Here is a 17,486-nt window from a genome sequence, read left to right on the forward strand (position 1 = left end):
GGTGTGAACATCTGGAGCATCTAATGTGATGTCTGTTTTTTTTTCTCTGCAGGTCCCACACAGCTGGATCTGTCGCCATCCTGACAGCCAATCAGAAGCGAGCAGGTGTCACGTGATCAGTTTTGGCAGCGAGCTCAGAGAGTCAGAAGGTTCAGCAATTCAAGGTAAAATATTTTACAGGTGTATTGATAAGGAGGGAACTGAGGAGTTTGGTTTGAATTTTAGAGAAAAGTGGACACATTTAAATATTTAGTCAGCTGCAGATTCAACCAGTAAACAAACGTCTGCAGGCAGCGCCACCAGAAATCAGTAAATAATTATTTAGCTTTTTATTTGACATATTTCGCCCAGTGAATATTTCAAGAGTCCCTTTAAACAAGATGCACGATTGTTAGTAATAGTAGCAGTGAGACACTACAGAGCTGTAAAGACTTTATAACCTCACTGATGTCTCTAATGTACAGTCAGTATGTCAGCAGGCGGTAAATGGGCTGTAACAGACTCTAATGGGGACAGGTCTAAAAACACCAGTTTCTTTGCTGTTTCTCTCCAGACCACTTCAGGTCCTTCCACACCACCCAGACCATGAGTGTGGCCCCTAAGGTAAACGGTTCTTTTAGTTTTCAGTCTCTGTTTTGGTTTTTCCACAGCAGGGTTTCTTTATTTGGACCTTTACTCAACAAGACTTCGGATTACTGCAGGTAATCGTTTATTTGTGTGCTGTTGGTTTCACGCACATCTGGAGGAGTCTCATCATTATGTCTTGCTGGCGTTCTCGTAGATAACATCGGAGGTCATGGACTGCTGCTTCTTCTTCTGCCACATCAACAGGACGCACTGATGGATGAACACGTACTGCTCCTGCACAGGAGAAACAGCCGCAAAATGGTGAGTTTTTGTTTCAGACCTGTGTGTCCCTGCCTGAAGGTTTTTACTTCGTGGTAATTTTGTTGTTTTCTAAGGTGTAGTTACTGGCTGTTTATGTAGTTACTGGCTGTTTTGCCTGTAGTCAGTGGTCGTTTAGTCTGTAGTCAGTGGTTTAGTCTGTAGTCAGTGGCTGTTTAGCCTGTAGTCAGTGGCTGTTTAGTCTGTAGTCAGTGGTCGTTTAGCCTGTAGTCAGTGGCCGTTTAGCCTGTGGTTACTGGCCGTTTTGCCTGTGGTCAGTGGCCGTTTAGCCTGTGGTCAGTGGCCGTTTAGCCTGTGGTCAGTGGCCGTTTAGCCTGTGGTCAGTGGTCGTTTAGCCTGTGGTCAGTGGCTGTTTAGTCTGTGGTCAGTGGCTGTTTAGTCTGTGGTCAGTGGTAGTTTAGCCTGTGGTCAGTGGCTGTTTAGCCTGTGGTCAGTGGTCGTTTAGCCTGTGGTCAGTGGCTGTTTAGCCTGTGGTCAGTGGTCGTGTTGCCTGTGGTCAGTGGTCGTTTAGCCTGTGGTCAGTGGTCGTTTAGCCTGTGGTCAGTGGTCGTTTAGCCTGTGGTCAGTGGCTGTTTAGTCTGTGGTCAGTGGTAGTTTAGTGTAGTTACTGGCTGTTTTGCCTGTAGTCAGTGGCTGTTTAGCCTGTGGTCAGTGGTCGTTTAGCCTGTGGTCAGTGGCCGTTTAGCCTGTAGTCAGTGGCCGTTTAGCCTGTAGTCAGTGGCTGTTTAGCCTGTAGTCAGTGGCTGTTTAGTCTGTAGTCAGTGGTCGTTTAGCCTGTAGTCAGTGGTTGTTTTGCCTGTGGTCAGTGGATGTTTAGCCTGTGGTCAGTGGCTGTTTAGTCTGTGGTCAGTGGTTGTTTAGTGTAGTTACTGGCTGTTTTGCCTGTGGTCAGTGGCTGTTTAGTCTGTAGTCAATGGTTGTTTAGCCTGTAGTCAGTGGCTGTTTAGCCTGTAGTCAGTGGCTGTTTAGTCTGTGGTCAGTGGCTGTTTAGTGTAGTTACTGGCTGTTTTGCCTGTGGTCAGTGGCTGTTTAGCCTGTGGTCAGTGGCTGTTTAGCCTGTGGTCAGTGGCTGTTTAGTCTGTAGTCAGTGGTTGTTTAGCCTGTAGTCAGTGGCTGTTTAGCCTGTGGTCAGTGGCTGTTTAGCCTGTGGTCAGTGGTAGTTTAGTGTAGTTACTGGCTGTTTTGCCTGTAGTCAGTGGCTGTTTAGCCTGTGGTCAGTGGCTGTTTAGTCTGTGGTCAGTGGTTGTTTAGTGTAGTTACTGGCTGTTTTGCCTGTGGTCAGTGGCTGTTTAGTCTGTAGTCAATGGTTGTTTAGCCTGTAGTCAGTGGCTGTTTAGCCTGTGGTCAGTGGCTGTTTAGCCTGTGGTCAGTGGTAGTTTAGCCTGTGGTCAGTGGCCGTTTAGCCTGTGGTCAGTGGCCGTTTAGCCTGTAGTTACTGGCTGTTTTGCCTGTAGTCAGTGGCTGTATAGTCTGTAGTCAATGGTTTAGTGTAGTTACTGGCTGTTTTGCCTGTAGTCAGTGGTCGTTTAGCCTGTGGTCAGTGGCCGTTTAGCCTGTAGTCAGTGGCCGTTTAGCCTGTAGTCAGTGGTCGTTTAGCCTGTAGTCAGTGGCCGTTTAGTCTGTAGTCAGTGGTCGTTTAGCCTGTAGTCAGTGGCTGTTTAGTCTGTAGTCAGTGGCCGTTTAGCCTGTGGTCAGTGGCCGTTTAGCCTGTGGTCAGTGGCCGTTTAGCCTGTGGTCAGTGGCCGTTTAGCCTGTGGTCAGTGGCCGTTTAGCCTGTAGTCAGTGGTCGTTTAGCCTGTAGTCAGTGGCTGTTTAGTCTGTAGTCAGTGGTCGTTTAGCCTGTGGTCAGTGGTTGTTTTGCCTGTGGTCAGTGGCTGTTTAGTCTGTGGTCAGTGGTTGTTTAGTGTAGTTACTGGCTGTTTTGCCTGTGGTCAGTGGCTGTTTAGTCTGTAGTCAATGGTTGTTTAGCCTGTAGTCAGTGGCTGTTTAGCCTGTGGTCAGTGGCTGTTTAGCCTGTAGTCAGTGGCTGTTTTGCCTGTGGTCAGTGGTTGTTTGGTCAGTGGCTGTTTAGTCTGTAGTCAGTGGCTGTTTTTGTTTCAGACCTGTGCATCCCTGACTGAAGGTTTTTACTTTGCGGTAATTTTGCCTGTGGTCAGTGGTTGTTTAGTGTAGTTACTGGTTTAGTCAGTGGCTGTTTTACCTCTGATTGGCCGATTCATGTGAGGGACATTTCGTAGTGTGTTCATAACTGCCTTAGGTCCCTCCCATGAATCGGCCAATCAGAGGTAAAACAGCCACTAAGGAGACAAGTCACCTGTTTTGTGTCTCCTTAGTGGTTGTTTCCTGTTGTTTCCTGTCAGTGTCTGGCTTCTCTTCTGTGTCTTTATAGTTGTTGCTACTTTGTGTCTCTTGGCGATTGTTTTGCATCCAGGAAGTGGTCGGTTTGAGTCCTGTCAGTGGTTTGTTGTAGTCGGAGTCTTGATTCTCTCTGCAGTCGATTTGTGTCCTGTTTGTGTTCGGGTCATTGCTTGGTGGATGTTTTCCATCAGGTCTGTCTCTGTAGTCGTTACTGTAGTTACCGATGTTCAAAACAACCACCAAGCAACAAGATCAACAACAGGAGCAAAACAAAATGACCAGAGAAACAACCAGTCACAAGACTCAAACAGAGACTCCTAAGAGAGACCACTGACAACTACAGACAAAATGACAACTAATGAATACAAACCAACCACTAAGATGAAGGTCACCCATTTTTCTTCTTCTTCTGTCTTCTCCTACACTGAACAGCCACTTACATGCTAACGGTCACAGTCCTGCATGTTTTCCAACTATCCCTGCCCTTTCAGCTTCTGATTGGCTGAACACACTTGGTCCAGGTAATCAGCACGTCCTGGCCCTTGGAGGACCGGAAATACAGACCGCTGTTTTAGCATGTAAGTGGCTGTTCAGCGTAGGAGAAGACAGAAGAAGAAGAAAAATGGGTGACCTTCATCTTAGTGGTTGGTTTGTATTCATTAGTTGTCATTTTGTCTGTAGTTGTCAGTGGTCTCTCTTAGGAGTCTCTGTTTGAGTCTTGTGACTGGTTGTTTCTCTGGTCATTTTGTTTTGCTCCTGTTGTTGATCTTGTTGCTTGGTGGTTGTTTTGAACATCGGTAACTACAGTAACGACTACAGAGACAGACCTGATGGAAAACATCCACCAAGCAATGACCCGAACACAAACAGGACACAAATCGACTGCAGAGAGAATCAAGACTCTGACTACAACAAAACACAAACCACTGACGGGACTCAAACCGACCACTTCCTGGATGCAAAACAATCGCCAAGAGACACAAAGTAGCAACTGACTACAAACAGACTCTCAGGACACAAGCACACGTGAGATGCAACAACTATAAAGACACAGAAGAGAAGCCAGACACTGACAGGAAACAGCCACTAAGGAGACACAAAACAGGTGACTTGTCTCCTTAGTGGCTGTTTTATGTCTGATTGTACTTGTTAGCGTGCGGCTTCTCTGATTGGCCGATTCATGCCAGGGACCTAAGGCAGTTATGAAGACACTACGAAATGTCCCTCACATGAATCGGCCAATCAGAGAAGCCGCACACTAACAAGTGCAATCAGAGGTAAAACAGCCAGTAACTACACTAAACAGCCACTAACTAACACTCTCTGCTCTCAACAGAAAAGGCAGTAAAGAGTCCTCACCTCAGTCTGGACCATGGACAGACGGTGTGATCGCATTTCAGACACCATGCCCAGGATGTCGGCGAACTCGTGCTCTCTAATGTGCTGCATCAGACGATCCAGAGCGATGAAGGTCCCCGTCCTGCCGACTCCAGCACTGAAACCCGGACACAGACAGGGTCATCAGAACCGCACAGAAAACATCCGACATAATGGACATTACATCATCTTTCCTGTTGTATTTTATGGCTGTGTCTGGTTGATGGGACTTCCTGCTCTGTGACTAAATAAAAATCTAATTAACAACCAGAAGGTGAAGAGTTTTAGTCATTCATGAGAAACTAAAACCACAGATTCATGTTCTACAGAGACGTCCACTATAACATAAGAGGAGAAAAGCATTCAGATGACTTCATGTCATAAACTGAGCTCCTGCTGCTATTGCAGTTGATTCGCCAGAGAAAATGGGTTCAGAGTTTAAGAGTAAAAAGCCTCAACAAAAGGAGGATTCACTTGTAACAAATGATTGTTTTGACTAAAGAGAACTGACAGGCTGATTTCTACACACTGAAATGTCAGTGACCTGCTCATCTCTAATTAAAACCAAAGTCTAATGCTAATCTCAGAGGCTCCCCAAAGACCTGGTTCTGACCTGCAGTGAACGATGATGGGGTCTTTGGTCCTGTTGGCCTGCTGACGGACAATGTGGACGAACTGCAGGATACTCTCGATGGCGTTGACAGTGGGCACGCCGTGATCCGGCCAGGAGGTGTAGTTCAGATGGACGATGTCCTGAGTCTCGTCAGCCTGCAGGGGGCGACAGCAGCACAGAGTCAAACTGACTTCTTCCTCATTGACGTCCTTTACAGTACATGTTTCCTGCAGCAGCATCTAGTGGCCGTTAAGCAGAACTGCAGCCTTGTCATTTTCTTGTAATGACAATCAGGAGCTAAAAGATTGTTAGAAATCTCAGAATCTCTCTTTCCCAGTATTTTTACAATTAGCTTCACCGGCTGATGTGTCTGGGAGCAGCGTCTAGTGGCCATTAGAGAAACTGCAGCTGCTCCAACAGTTTTAGGCCCAAAATTGACCTCATGTTGGACCCGGAGCCTCAGCTTGACAAACTCATACTCACATATCCCAGTCTGAACTTCCTGATGATCCACTCCGGACACTCAATTTCAGAGAGCATCTCCACGCTGATCTCTCCGTACATCACGGGCTCGTCTGTGAACGGCCAGTAGTGATCGCACTTCACCTGCGCACAGAGAAAACACCTGAGCTGTCAGAAAAGTCAAAGCTACGGTGAGTCATTTCTGCCCCCTAGTGTCAGAAACATTTAATACATGCTCTTCTGCATTACATACATTATACAGAACGACTTTACTGGAATTAACTAAAATAAGAAGAAGTACTTTATTAATCCCCAAGGACACATTCAATTGTCACAGCAATTATTCTGATTTAAAGTTATTAAATTTAATATTATTTAAATTATATTAATTAATAGTAAATAGGGTAATTAATTTGTATGGGGAAAAGTAAATAAGTAAAATAATATAATTAATAAGCAACAAAAATGAATGCTGAATAAAAAGTCGAGTCTTAAATATATTTTTCATGAACAGATTTTTTTGTTTACGTACTTTCATAACTTTTCCCATATGGAACAAGGACAGTGAATTTTTTAACGGCCTGTAACGGCTGTAAGGTGGGTCCACACCTACATAAAACAGCTGCTGTGCAGTGAGAATAAACTAAGTGACTGTTCCTGGAACCAGCTCTGAGTGAACGAGGGGAAACTCCTCAGAGCCACAGACACAGAGAAAACTCACCCTCCGCCGCTCGTTGCACTGTGTGAGCATGACGACGATGGGAGACTTCTGCTGCAGCACCATCTTCCAGAAATCATTCCGAGTTTCAGGCAGCGGGCCCTGGGTGGCGATGTACTCTTTTGCATGTTTGTAGCCCTGAGTGTCAACCAGAAACACTAAAGAGTCAGTTCTACAACAAATATACATATTATATATACACATTCACTAACGACATGGATCTGATGTCCAGACATAAAGGCAGCAGCTTGTTGAAATGGTTCAATCTAGTTTACAGTCTCTGAATCTGGACAATAATCTAATAATAATCCATTTATTCATTATCTTTGCACATTTGAACAGTGATGTAAGAAAAACCTGCTCACAGGGATGTAGTTGGCGTTGATGTAGTCGGAGCCTTCGTCGTTATGCATTGAGATCAGCTTCACCCGACTGAAGTCGTCTAGAGAGGAGATTTTAACAGACGTTTTAATAACGTAACAGCTGCAGCCCATCACCAGGCTGCTCACACCTTTCCCACACTTTGAGCAGGAAACAGCAGGACTTATAGCAACACCTGTTTCCACACTCATGTGAACGTCTGCATGATGACAGAGCTCAGAGCAAATCTTCAGCGTGCAGAGATGTAAAGTCCTGACAAAGTGTGTGTCAGTGCGACTCACAGGGCAGGATGTTGGTGTATCTGTTCTTGGGCCGGTTGACTGGCAGGTCAGCTGCATCATGGGAAAGATCCAGGCCGACACTCTTCAGCTCCTGAAACACAGGAAACGCTTTAGAGCAGAGGTGGATAAACTCTGACACTTGGTGTCCGTGATTGTTCTGGTACAAATACAAGCAAGAATTTGGATAGTTATAGCTCGTACACCTGGCAGTCAGAGTATTTTTCTTTTTAATACTGCACCAGTATATAATTCTTCCATGTACTCCAGCACATACAGGCATATTTTACACCACAGACCACAAGGCATCACTTTATTATAGTGATGGCTTTATTTGATCAAAACTATAATCAAGATGCAGAAATAAATCGTTGTCTGTATTGTGACATTCTATCTGTGTGACTGTCTCGTTTCTCAAAACGTTAAAGGAAATTAAAAGAGTCTTTACTGTGTTTGTGTGTTGAGTAATTGTGACCTACCAACAGGCTGCACATAAAAATCTGTTTCAAGCTAATTCTCCTGCAATCATCACATACATGATATGCCCAGTTACTTTTGGATGAAAATAATAACAGTGATGTGACGATGTCTAAGTGTTGCATGTGTCTGTACCTCAAACTGCAGGGAGAACTTGTAGGCTGAGTCTTTGCTCATATCTTTAAAGTAGGCCTCAAAGTCATCCAGCTGCACCGGGCTGAAATCATCAAGACAACATCATTAAAAATAATATACAAATACAACAGGAGAGCACTGTAACATGTTTTCCAGTCTCAGTGTGGCACCATCGACGATCTGATAGTTTTATTATTGACGGTGTATCCAACAGGCAGACTGTCCTTTAGCCTTTTCCTGTTTTTGAGTGTTTGTGAAAAAGACTGAGGAAGACGAAGCTAACATCCGCATGCAAAAATGTTAACTCAGTGGAGTCCGTTAAAAAATTATAAAGGCATTTTCAACACTTGAACATTTCCAAAAAGAGCCGTAAGGGAGATTTTGGAATATTATTGTCAAATCTGCGTCCATGTTTCCTCCTGTGTCACTTCACTTTCACGTTAATCTGCTCTTTTCTGGCTGACGGCTGGTGTTAGCACACACACACACACACGCACACACACACACACGCACGCACACACACACGCACACACGGATCAATGATGAAGCCCACAGACTGAGAGCTACGTGTTGTTTAGTCTTGTTACCTTGTTAGCTTCCGTTTCTTTAAAGCTGTCTTGCTCCTAAAAAATACAAAATGTAAAGTTCCTCATGATGATTTCTGACATCATCTAAAATCCAACTAGTTTACATGACACTTTCATTTCTGCAGATATCAGGGCTCGACCGATGTGAGTTTTTAAAGATTTTAGTGATAATCAGAAAATGAAATCACTATTTTAATCTGCACCATGTATTAATCACTAAAACGTTGTAAAGTCTAAGACAATGGTGCAATAAAAAGAAAATATTAACTTTTGTTATTTCAGGTTTTCATATCAGATTGAATTAAATCTATGTATGTCTACAGCTGCTATTAAATTATATACATGAACATTTTCAGTGAGCTCAGTCTCAATTTTAAAATGGACATGAAAAAGTCCAAAAACCTGATGGAGTAAAGTAGATAGACTGCTAGATCATTTTATTTAGTACTTCATTCATCTCCAAGAGGAACATCTGGTGTTACAGTAGCTGAGGAACTTAAAAAGAGAGAATTACATTTAGAGATTTCTATTTCCCATTTCTCATATTTGTCTTTTTTCGTTAGTTCTAATTTTAAATAAAACTGAGCTGGAGAGATTCACAAGGTGAAGCTGAATCTGAAATCATTTGATTTTAATATTGGCAGCTGTAGACCTCCATAAAAGGCCAGGGTGGAACTTCTCTATCGGTCTAACCCAGTTAAAGTAAAGCCACCGCAGCAGAATAAACCCTTACCCACAGTGACTTGTTTAAAGTGTTTCCTGCACTGTGCAGACATGCAGCTTCTACATTTAGAGACACTTTTCTACAAACATCATGCTGCTACGTTTCTATTGTGGAGTCAAACCTGGACCTTTGCAGATTCACCCTGATTGTGCAGCGCCCCATCACACTGCTGATGTTCTGAAACCCCACAGCCGAGTTTCCAAACATCAGATGGGAGAGAGGGTGAGCATTCGGGGGCGCTACAATACAATCAGTGAGCTTAAACCATTAGCAGGCTGAGTCTACAGTCTGACATACAGTGACTACAAGCAGAACTAACACTGACTGCTACAGTGACACTCACAGCAAGACAGAAAACAGAGATGGCATGCAGACACCACACATGGAGCAAAGCCTGAGTTAGCATCAACATTTAGCATCAACATTTAGCATCATGCTGCATCCACCAGTTAGTAGAAACAGTCGGTGTGACTCAGAGTTCAACCACAGACACAGCATCGCAAGACAAAGTTCAACATGTCAGAAAAATCTTCTGCCGACCTCCTGTCTTCACCATGATTCAAACTGGGCTTTAAATTTGTGTCTGGTTATATTCAGTGGTATTCTTCTTGTCAACAAATCACATGTGCACATTCAACAAAACAATGAATGCATCCAATGAACAAGTCCTGTGTGTATTTATCTTCTTCCTCTGGGCCACAAAGCTCCATTGAAACCCACCAGTGATGAATAAGTTCACTGTGACTCCTCCATGCGCCACCGTCCCACCACAAATACACTCAAGGGGAGGGTTAGCAACACATCAACTGCAAGGGCCCTAAACCTGTGCCTTGTGGAAACCCAGTGTTACTTCCTCTATGAGTGACAAAGTGACTAGGAAGACAGCCAGAGAACCATTGCAGGACATTACAGGCCACACTGAGCCTCTGCAGCTGACGCCACAAGTTTACAGCGGTCAGTCATGGTGAGACTGCCACCGCAAGAAAAGTGACAGCATCAGAAGCTTCAGCAAGGAACCAATGACAACAGGAGGAAACACCTTTTATTGGTCATAGTAATTATGACAGTGTGACGTTATTCAGTCCACCGAGGGAGGGGGTCGGGGGGCCCGTTTCCACGGGTAGTGCCTAACTTTAACAAACTAGGACAACAAATTCTCCCAACCTTAGTGAAGTTGGTTAATTCAAACCAAACCACAATGTTTCTCTAACTGACCAAACCTTAATAATAGAGGGGGCAGATCAGAAAACGCTTGTGTTCCCTTTATGCCCTGAAGAACACTGCAGCTGTGAACACACTATTGGTTCTTTTCTTTTCATGGTACTTAATAAAACTGTGCAAATAAATATAAATAATACAATTAAAATGATCTGTTATTCTTAAAGGGCAACAAGACAACTAGTATTGCTAGTGCTGAAATACACAACTGTATATCATCTGCATAGGTATGAATAACTATGTTTCTTCTATTTATTAAGAGAATGCCTGGAAATGAGGATAACAATGGAGGCCATAACTGAACCTTAAGGTCCAACACATAACCAGCTCTTTGTTGGTGTTGGTCTCTTCATACTGTTGGGTTAAAATGAAAACTCTCAGGACAAATATAATGATATATCCTTGTAAAGCACAGGTTGCCTTTGGTGGCACATAGGTTTATCTTTACCAGTTAGTGAAAGTATGACAACGGAGAAAAGAAAGGCACCAGAATCAATCCCTGAGGTCCACACATCGTTTATCAAAGCTGCATCACGGTCTTCACATGAGATTTGTTGACAACAGGAAAAATATAGAATAGCACCAGACTTGAATTGCGGGTCCAGACATGATTAGCGATTCCTCTTTGGTACAAATAGAGAGTAAACGATGCCTCTGGGCAATACTGTGGCCTGTGGCTCTGCTAAGACATGCCCCTTGAAGTGCAGTGTTTTTGGCCAGCAAGTGCTTACTTACCAAGGATTAATATAAAAAGCCAAAAGATAGTCAGTCCAAAGGCAGGATGGCAGTAGGGTAAGGAAGGCAAAGAGGCTTCTTCGCCTGAAGGGGGTTCAAATAAAAAAATAAAAATAAAAACACAAACAAGAAAAAGAAAACAGACACCAGGGGGCGACAGAACATGGTGCTCCATTAGTAAAGAGGCACAGAGCGTTGAGAGCTTCACATTAGTGCTGAACACTGAGTTAATGCATCATGCAGCCGTTCAGAAAGTGTCCCGTTGTCTCTCTGGAGGACAACAGGAGTCTGTTTGCTGCCGGACGTCAATGGCCACTCTGTCTCATTTAAACAACCCCCAGTCTGAGTCTGTGACATCACTGCGTCCGCTCGTCCTGTCCCACAATGCAATACTCAGCCAGGACTCTCCTCGTGTATAAACAGTCCACGGTTTGTAACTCGGTGGCGATGTCAAACCACGTGACGGCCACCTTTATGAACCTGCTGATCTCATTAACACTCGTGTTGCTCAGGTCATGACCCCACTGATGCAGACACATTTAAAAACTCATCGTTGTTTTTCCGTCACACTGAGGGTCTTTTATACGAGCCCGAAAATGAAGTGGGAAAAGTTAAAACGTCCAGTGTTTTTGGTCCAGACTGAAATATGTCAAAAATAAATGAATAAATAAAACTAAATCAAAAAGTCTAGTACAGTCGCTGATATAAATACTTTTATCACTTTCAACTATTTTTACACCAAGTTCTTGTACAGTGGCGTTTATCTCAGTCAGGTATGAAAATGTTTATCTTTATCTTGCAAAACTGTAAAAGACAAATGACGTTATATAAACGTGGGGAACTGGGACGAGGAAGAAAGTTCAGGAGAGACTGGTAAAGTTGTGTTGCCTCATTTAGGTTTAAATAACTGGATCATCTGCATAGAAATAAACAGCTAAACACTGTCGACTGAACTGAAGCTTAGTTATAGCTGGAGAAAAATAGAAACACCCGGCACTGATCCCTGAGGCACAACATTTGTAAACACTGCTGGTTTTACTCTTTTCATGAGTCATAATAGTAAAAATATTTTGGGCGAACAATTGTCTCTGTCTTGTCCTGAAAATTACACATCAAACATTTATTTTCACAAATCAATATTTGATTCGCTAAGAAATCGTTTACACTGTCCGTTTTTTAAATTTTGTCGCTATGTAGAATTTCAGCACCAGTGCATCAACACATTGTAACTGAACTGAAAGGTCACATCTATTTTATTTTCAGAAGACAACAGTGAATTTTTCAATGTTTATCTGCATCAGCGGTGACGTCACCTTCTCTCGTCACACCCACAATGCTGTAACATCAAACAGTGAGGTCTGAAGACATGCACAGTCGAAGCATAAAGACAACTCCACCGTCACATTAAGAACAACGTGTGCATTTAGTGATGGAAGGTCAAATGGTCAAACAGCAGATGGAAGCCAAGGTTCTGCCTTAACTGACCGTCTTTCAGCTGTTATATTAATCACAAATCTTCAAAAGTTTGTCAGAATAACGACAAGTCAGACTGTCAGCCACATTATCGTTTGGGGAGATGTTTTTGCCTCTTCCACTGAAGAAAGTCTAATCTTCAAGAAAAAAATTACTGAATTGTCTTTTCTTGTTTTGTACAGTTTAACACAACTGACTAAAAACAACATTGTGTCCCTTTAATCTGAGATTAAGGAAAATCCTGAGCTTTCATCATCAACAAACACCCCATCTAAGCTGGTCCAAACAAAGCAGGTGGGGGGGGCTGAGCTTATCATCGTCTTCATTGCCGTCGTCTCCTCGTGCTGCCTAAAGCTCCACAGACAAACGAAAATCTTTAGCTGCATCTTCGCCTCCCTAATCTGCCTCCTCAATCCCCCGCCAGGCCGCTAATCTGCCTCTGATTGGGTCTTTTGTGGGTGTTTGCAGCTTTGACATCCAAACTGAGCATGTGTGACTGCTGAGCCCAACCAGATCTCCAAATCTGCTAAAAAACATCCGCTCAGGACTGTGACGTGCCTCCTTCATTTCAATGGAACTTTATGGTGTCGCTTAAACATTTGATTGTGATTTGAGGATGAGACAATGAGCAGGGAGAGAACTCACCAGTTGTAGGGAAGTTTCCCGTCTCTTTCAAATGAAGCGAAATTGACAAAAGTCTCTGCACCACATTCCCTGAAACAGAAAACACCAACAAACATCACACGTGTGGACACAGAAACCAGAGCAGTTTGGGGAAGTCACTAATCTCTGATGATTAATCGGTAAAAAGAGGAAGCGAGCTGCAAAGGATGAAACCTTCAGTCGTCATAAAACTGCTGGGTGGCAATTACAACAATAAAAATACTAATGAAGAAAGGAAGAGACATACAGCAACATTATGATTCACACACAAAACCTTCAAGACTAAAACTCAATTTAGCCTCAGTTTTGTTTTTTTGTTTGTTTTACAGTTTTTGGACACAAAAGCAAAACTTTGACTCTTTCATTCTTCGGCCTTACGGAGCATTGATTTGTATTTGATATTAAAATGTGTGTGTGACGTGATGAAACGATAAACGCACCATCATTCATCAATACAACTGGTTTGATTTGGGGACAACAGAAAGTCAGGAAACACACTGAGGTTTTTGTTGTGGTTTTCCTCACGACAACAGGAAGCTGTTTATGTCCTAATTACTGCTTCTGAGCATAAAACGTCAAATGATTATAGCGGTGAGCGATAACTGCAAAACAAAACCACAAAGCTCAGAACTGCTCTGAAAACATCACGAAACTGAATGTGCATCAATGTCCACCTGAAAACATCATTGTTAAAAAAAAATTTCTGCAGGATGTTTTTATTTGTTTTATTTTATCTTTTATGGAAAAACACTTTTTTTATCCAAATCGTTGGCCCAAACCCGGATGTGCCACAGATCATGTTAGTTCTAAATTTAATATCCTCCATTACTGCTGCACATCCAACAACAGCCTTGCATCATATTTTTAGTTTTTCAGATGGTGGATGAAATGTCTGTAGTTTGAGCAAAGCAAAATAAAATTATTCAGATTTTACTGAAACGTTATTTTATTTAAAAACTAGAAATGAAAATATCCGACTCCAGCTGTGACACATTCTGGAAGATTTCCTAAGATTTTCGCTGCATTTGGTGCAGATTAAAAATATTTGCCTGCAGCACAAATGAAACCGGGTGTGACCGGGTGTGACCATGTGCTGCAGCGGCTGTGAGGGAGTCGCGTACCTGGTCATCTGCAGGTGCTTCTTGCGGAGGACGAGCAGGAAGAGAACCAGCAGACTGAGGAGCAGGAAACTGAGCACGGCCAGAGCCGAAATCGCCGCCACGCTCGGGTTCATCTCTTTAGCTGCGCAGGTTCGGTGCGTTTCAAAATAAAACAAAGGAAGAATAAGACAGACGTCACTGTGGTACGACAGACTTTGCTGTGGTAACAATGCCGCTGCGGCGGCACCTACCGACGGTGCCGACAGTGATGAGTGCGGGTCTGCTGGGCGTGCTGTAGCTGAAGCTGGTGACGGTGCAGTTGTAGGTGGACGATGGCTTCAGACCAGAAAGGGTGAGCACGTGAGCGCTGGTGGTCTGAGGCTCCCGGGCCTGAGAGAGACGAGGAGAAGAACGAGGAGAAAGGTCAGCGGAGTCTGGTCGGTTCATGCAGCTGAAACAAACAGGAGCGTCGTCCTGCAAAGATCTTCTGCTCTTCTGAGCGTTTCAGATTATCGACATGAAACGTTCCGTGCTGAATTATAATTATTCTAATTATTAATTCCTTTGACACCTTTTTCTCTCTGATCTACATGCATTGATTTTTGACATTAATCTTTGATTTACAGGTTCAATCTTCTGTCTTTTCATTACCTGTGTAACCAGAGTCTGTACAAAGTCTTAGTTTCCTGAGAGTTTAGAGCCTAACACCATGTTTCAAACAGACAGTTCTCCTTTTCTCCCTGCACGTGCCCCATCGGCAGATATCAAACAGCGTCAGCAGCTTTACCTTCAGCTCCGTGCTGGCTCTGTTGGGTTTACACAGCACCTGGTAGTAGTCGACCACTCCCTCCTCGGTCCACAGCAGAGTCACGGACGAGTGAGTGGCGTTCACGGCGTACAGGGCCCTGGGAGGGGCCGGCTCTGCACGAAACAACACGACCTCGATTAGTCTGAGTCCGGCCGAGGCGCAGAACACACTGACACTTCCTCTGAGGACAAAAATACTTTAACACGCTCACAGGAGGAAGTGGAAAAAAAAAAATGCAGTTTCATATTGACTTTGTCACACACAGCGAGAAGAGCTGCTGGTCTGGGCCCACAGAGCAGCTGGAAGGAACCCTCACACATCTGCACACAGCACAAGGCCAGGACCCCTGGAAATTCACAACAGCTGCACGAGCATCACGTCTTCACTGACTGTGCCTGAGACCAGGGGCCTGAGACCAGGACCCTGATTGTCTTTAATATCCACATGTTTTCATTTGGGTTTTAAAGCCTCAGGCTGGCAGGAGGATGACGTTCTAGTTGTGAAGCCACAGGAAGTCCAGGGAAGAGCAGAGATTTGTTTAATAACAGCTGTTTGCAAATGTGTGATGCAGTGCATGCGAGTGTGTGTGTGTGTGCGTGTGTGTGTGCATGAGGCAACACTGACCCAGTTTGATGATGTTCGGCATGGAAGTGTTTCTGCTGCGCTCAGTGCAGGCCGTCACCGTCAGGTTGTAGATGTCACCTGGAGGCAGGGGGAGGCTGGCCCGCATCACGTTACGAGTCACCTGACACAACCACACGTCACAGGTGTCATTTAATCCACCAATCACACAGCTGAGATCATCTTTATTGTAACCCATCAAAAGTTTGATTAAATCAGATCAGAGCTTCTCCTCAGCAAAAAGACCAGACCAATAAGCTGAACCAGGTTCTGGATCCACACACATTACACATTCATTGGTGCCGTCAGTCTCTGGATGGGATTTGGACTCAGTGACTCACACACTGAATCAGCAACTTGTGCTTTGGGAACATTTAGACATTGGTTAATGTTCTGTATATGTTCCAGATCTAAAGGTTACAGATGATGAAAATGTTTCTTTATTACCTGAGTCTGTGTATTCACATCGTTCAGGCCTTTTAAAAACACATGGACCCCGTTTGTGCCGTGGCTCCATCAGTCAGGCCAATTAAAGCTCCAGCAATGAATATGTGAGCGCTGAGGGTCTGCTGGGAGCTGGAGCTGCTGCAGCAGAGACAGGAGGTTATTCCTTCACTGCTAATTGGACGATGGAACGGGCCCAGAGGAGATAATCAATCGCAGCCCGACCCTGAGATAACAAGCTGCTGCTGCCGAGACGTAAAACACTTCACACACAAGGTGAAAGTTGTTCAGAAACGAAACCAGCTCCTGATCTGGCTGTTAGTTCCTGACACACAGACATTTCAGCTGCAGCAAATCAAACCAAACCACGACGTGTTGAGCCAGAGGAAGGGTACGGGATCAGACGGCTGCCCCAGAACAAAGTGTTTATCAAACAGATCGTCTGAGTCATTTGCCGTGTGATGGACAATCAACTAAATGACTGATCGGCAGATTAACTGATAATGGAAAGTGGTTGGTTGAAGCCCTGGACTAAGCCCGACTTTCCACTGGTAAATGTAGAAAGTCTCAGAGAATGCAAATACTCCAGTAAAGTACAAGTACCTCAAATTTGTAGTGGACTAGAGTACCAAGTCACCTTCCACGGCTGCTGGATGAGGAACTTACGTCAACGGCGTAGCTCCTCTCGGGGGCCTTCCTGCCGACGGCGACCACCTGCCAGTGCAGCATCCTGGAGTGCGACAGGTCGATGAAGAGCTCGCCGTAGGTCCAGCGAACGTACAACACGCCGTGAGCGTAATCCACCGAGGAGATGTGAGGGGCCTCGGGCGCTGGGGACCACATTTCATTTTAGACAGCTTTTAATAAAAAGCAACAACCAGCAGGAGCTGCTGTCGGCCTGTGGCAAAGATCCACGAGTTACTGCCACTAAACCTTTTCCTGCTTTTCCACACTGATACTCCAACATTCAACTGTGGGCACTTGGATAAGACGCCATGAGAACAGTGGATCAGTGGATCAGTCAGTCCAGTGGATGTTCTGCTCAAACTCCTCCACTAATCCAGCAAAATGAATATAAAACAAACTAAATAAAAGGTGACGTGAGCAGAAGCTGCATAAAAACCTGGATTTATTCCTTTAAATCGAAACGTGGACGATTCTGATTAACAGTGAGAAACATCAGTCGACCAGAGATCGATGTCACTGAAACAAAACCAAAGAGCAGGAACGTACCTGTGACGAAGCTCACGGTCGAGCTGTCGCAGCAGCTGAGTGGCGGGTCGCCCCATGTCACCATGGCAACACGGAAGTTATAAAACCAGGCAGGCAGCAGGTCGGTCACTCTCTGAGAGCACAGAGTAGAAAAGGTGAGAGGAGAAGAGAGTCCTGGGTTTGGACTCGCGCTGCC

General features: G+C 44.3%; 1 protein-coding gene and 1 long non-coding RNA gene across 5 annotated transcripts in view; one reads left to right on the plus strand and one right to left on the minus strand.

Moving 5' to 3' along the window:
* The window catches only part of ptpro (protein tyrosine phosphatase receptor type O), a 32,326-nt gene that overhangs the window by 2,723 nt on the left and 12,117 nt on the right, over positions 1-17,486 (minus strand). Inside the window, exons 12-28 of one of the 4 annotated variants that reach the window (XM_026326950.2) lie at positions 17,312-17,423; positions 16,745-16,908; positions 15,638-15,758; positions 14,993-15,126; positions 14,457-14,595; positions 14,227-14,347; positions 13,088-13,156; positions 10,970-11,053; positions 8,293-8,328; positions 7,706-7,787; positions 7,097-7,187; positions 6,800-6,876; positions 6,438-6,572; positions 5,738-5,860; positions 5,255-5,409; positions 4,624-4,759; positions 738-861 (exon numbers count right to left, since the gene is read on the minus strand). In XM_026326950.2, the coding sequence (XP_026182735.1) occupies positions 757-861; positions 4,624-4,759; positions 5,255-5,409; positions 5,738-5,860; positions 6,438-6,572; positions 6,800-6,876; positions 7,097-7,187; positions 7,706-7,787; positions 8,293-8,328; positions 10,970-11,053; positions 13,088-13,156; positions 14,227-14,347; positions 14,457-14,595; positions 14,993-15,126; positions 15,638-15,758; positions 16,745-16,908; positions 17,312-17,423 (1,884 nt within the window). In that variant the 3' untranslated portion in view covers positions 738-756. The remainder of the gene's footprint in view (positions 1-737; positions 862-4,623; positions 4,760-5,254; positions 5,410-5,737; positions 5,861-6,437; positions 6,573-6,799; positions 6,877-7,096; positions 7,188-7,705; positions 7,788-8,292; positions 8,329-10,969; positions 11,054-13,087; positions 13,157-14,226; positions 14,348-14,456; positions 14,596-14,992; positions 15,127-15,637; positions 15,759-16,744; positions 16,909-17,311; positions 17,424-17,486) is intronic. The other 3 variants (XM_026326951.2, XM_026326952.2, XM_026326953.2) reach the window with 3 other exon arrangements.
* On the plus strand, positions 205-4,735 carry LOC113142129 (uncharacterized). The gene is made up of 3 exons (XR_003296914.2): positions 205-603; positions 782-888; positions 4,601-4,735. It is a non-coding gene; the product is annotated as an uncharacterized LOC113142129 (long non-coding RNA).

The sequence above is a fragment of the Mastacembelus armatus genome, chromosome 23 (genome assembly GCF_900324485.2).
Source record: "Mastacembelus armatus chromosome 23, fMasArm1.2, whole genome shotgun sequence".
NCBI lineage: Eukaryota > Metazoa > Chordata > Actinopteri > Synbranchiformes > Mastacembelidae > Mastacembelus > Mastacembelus armatus.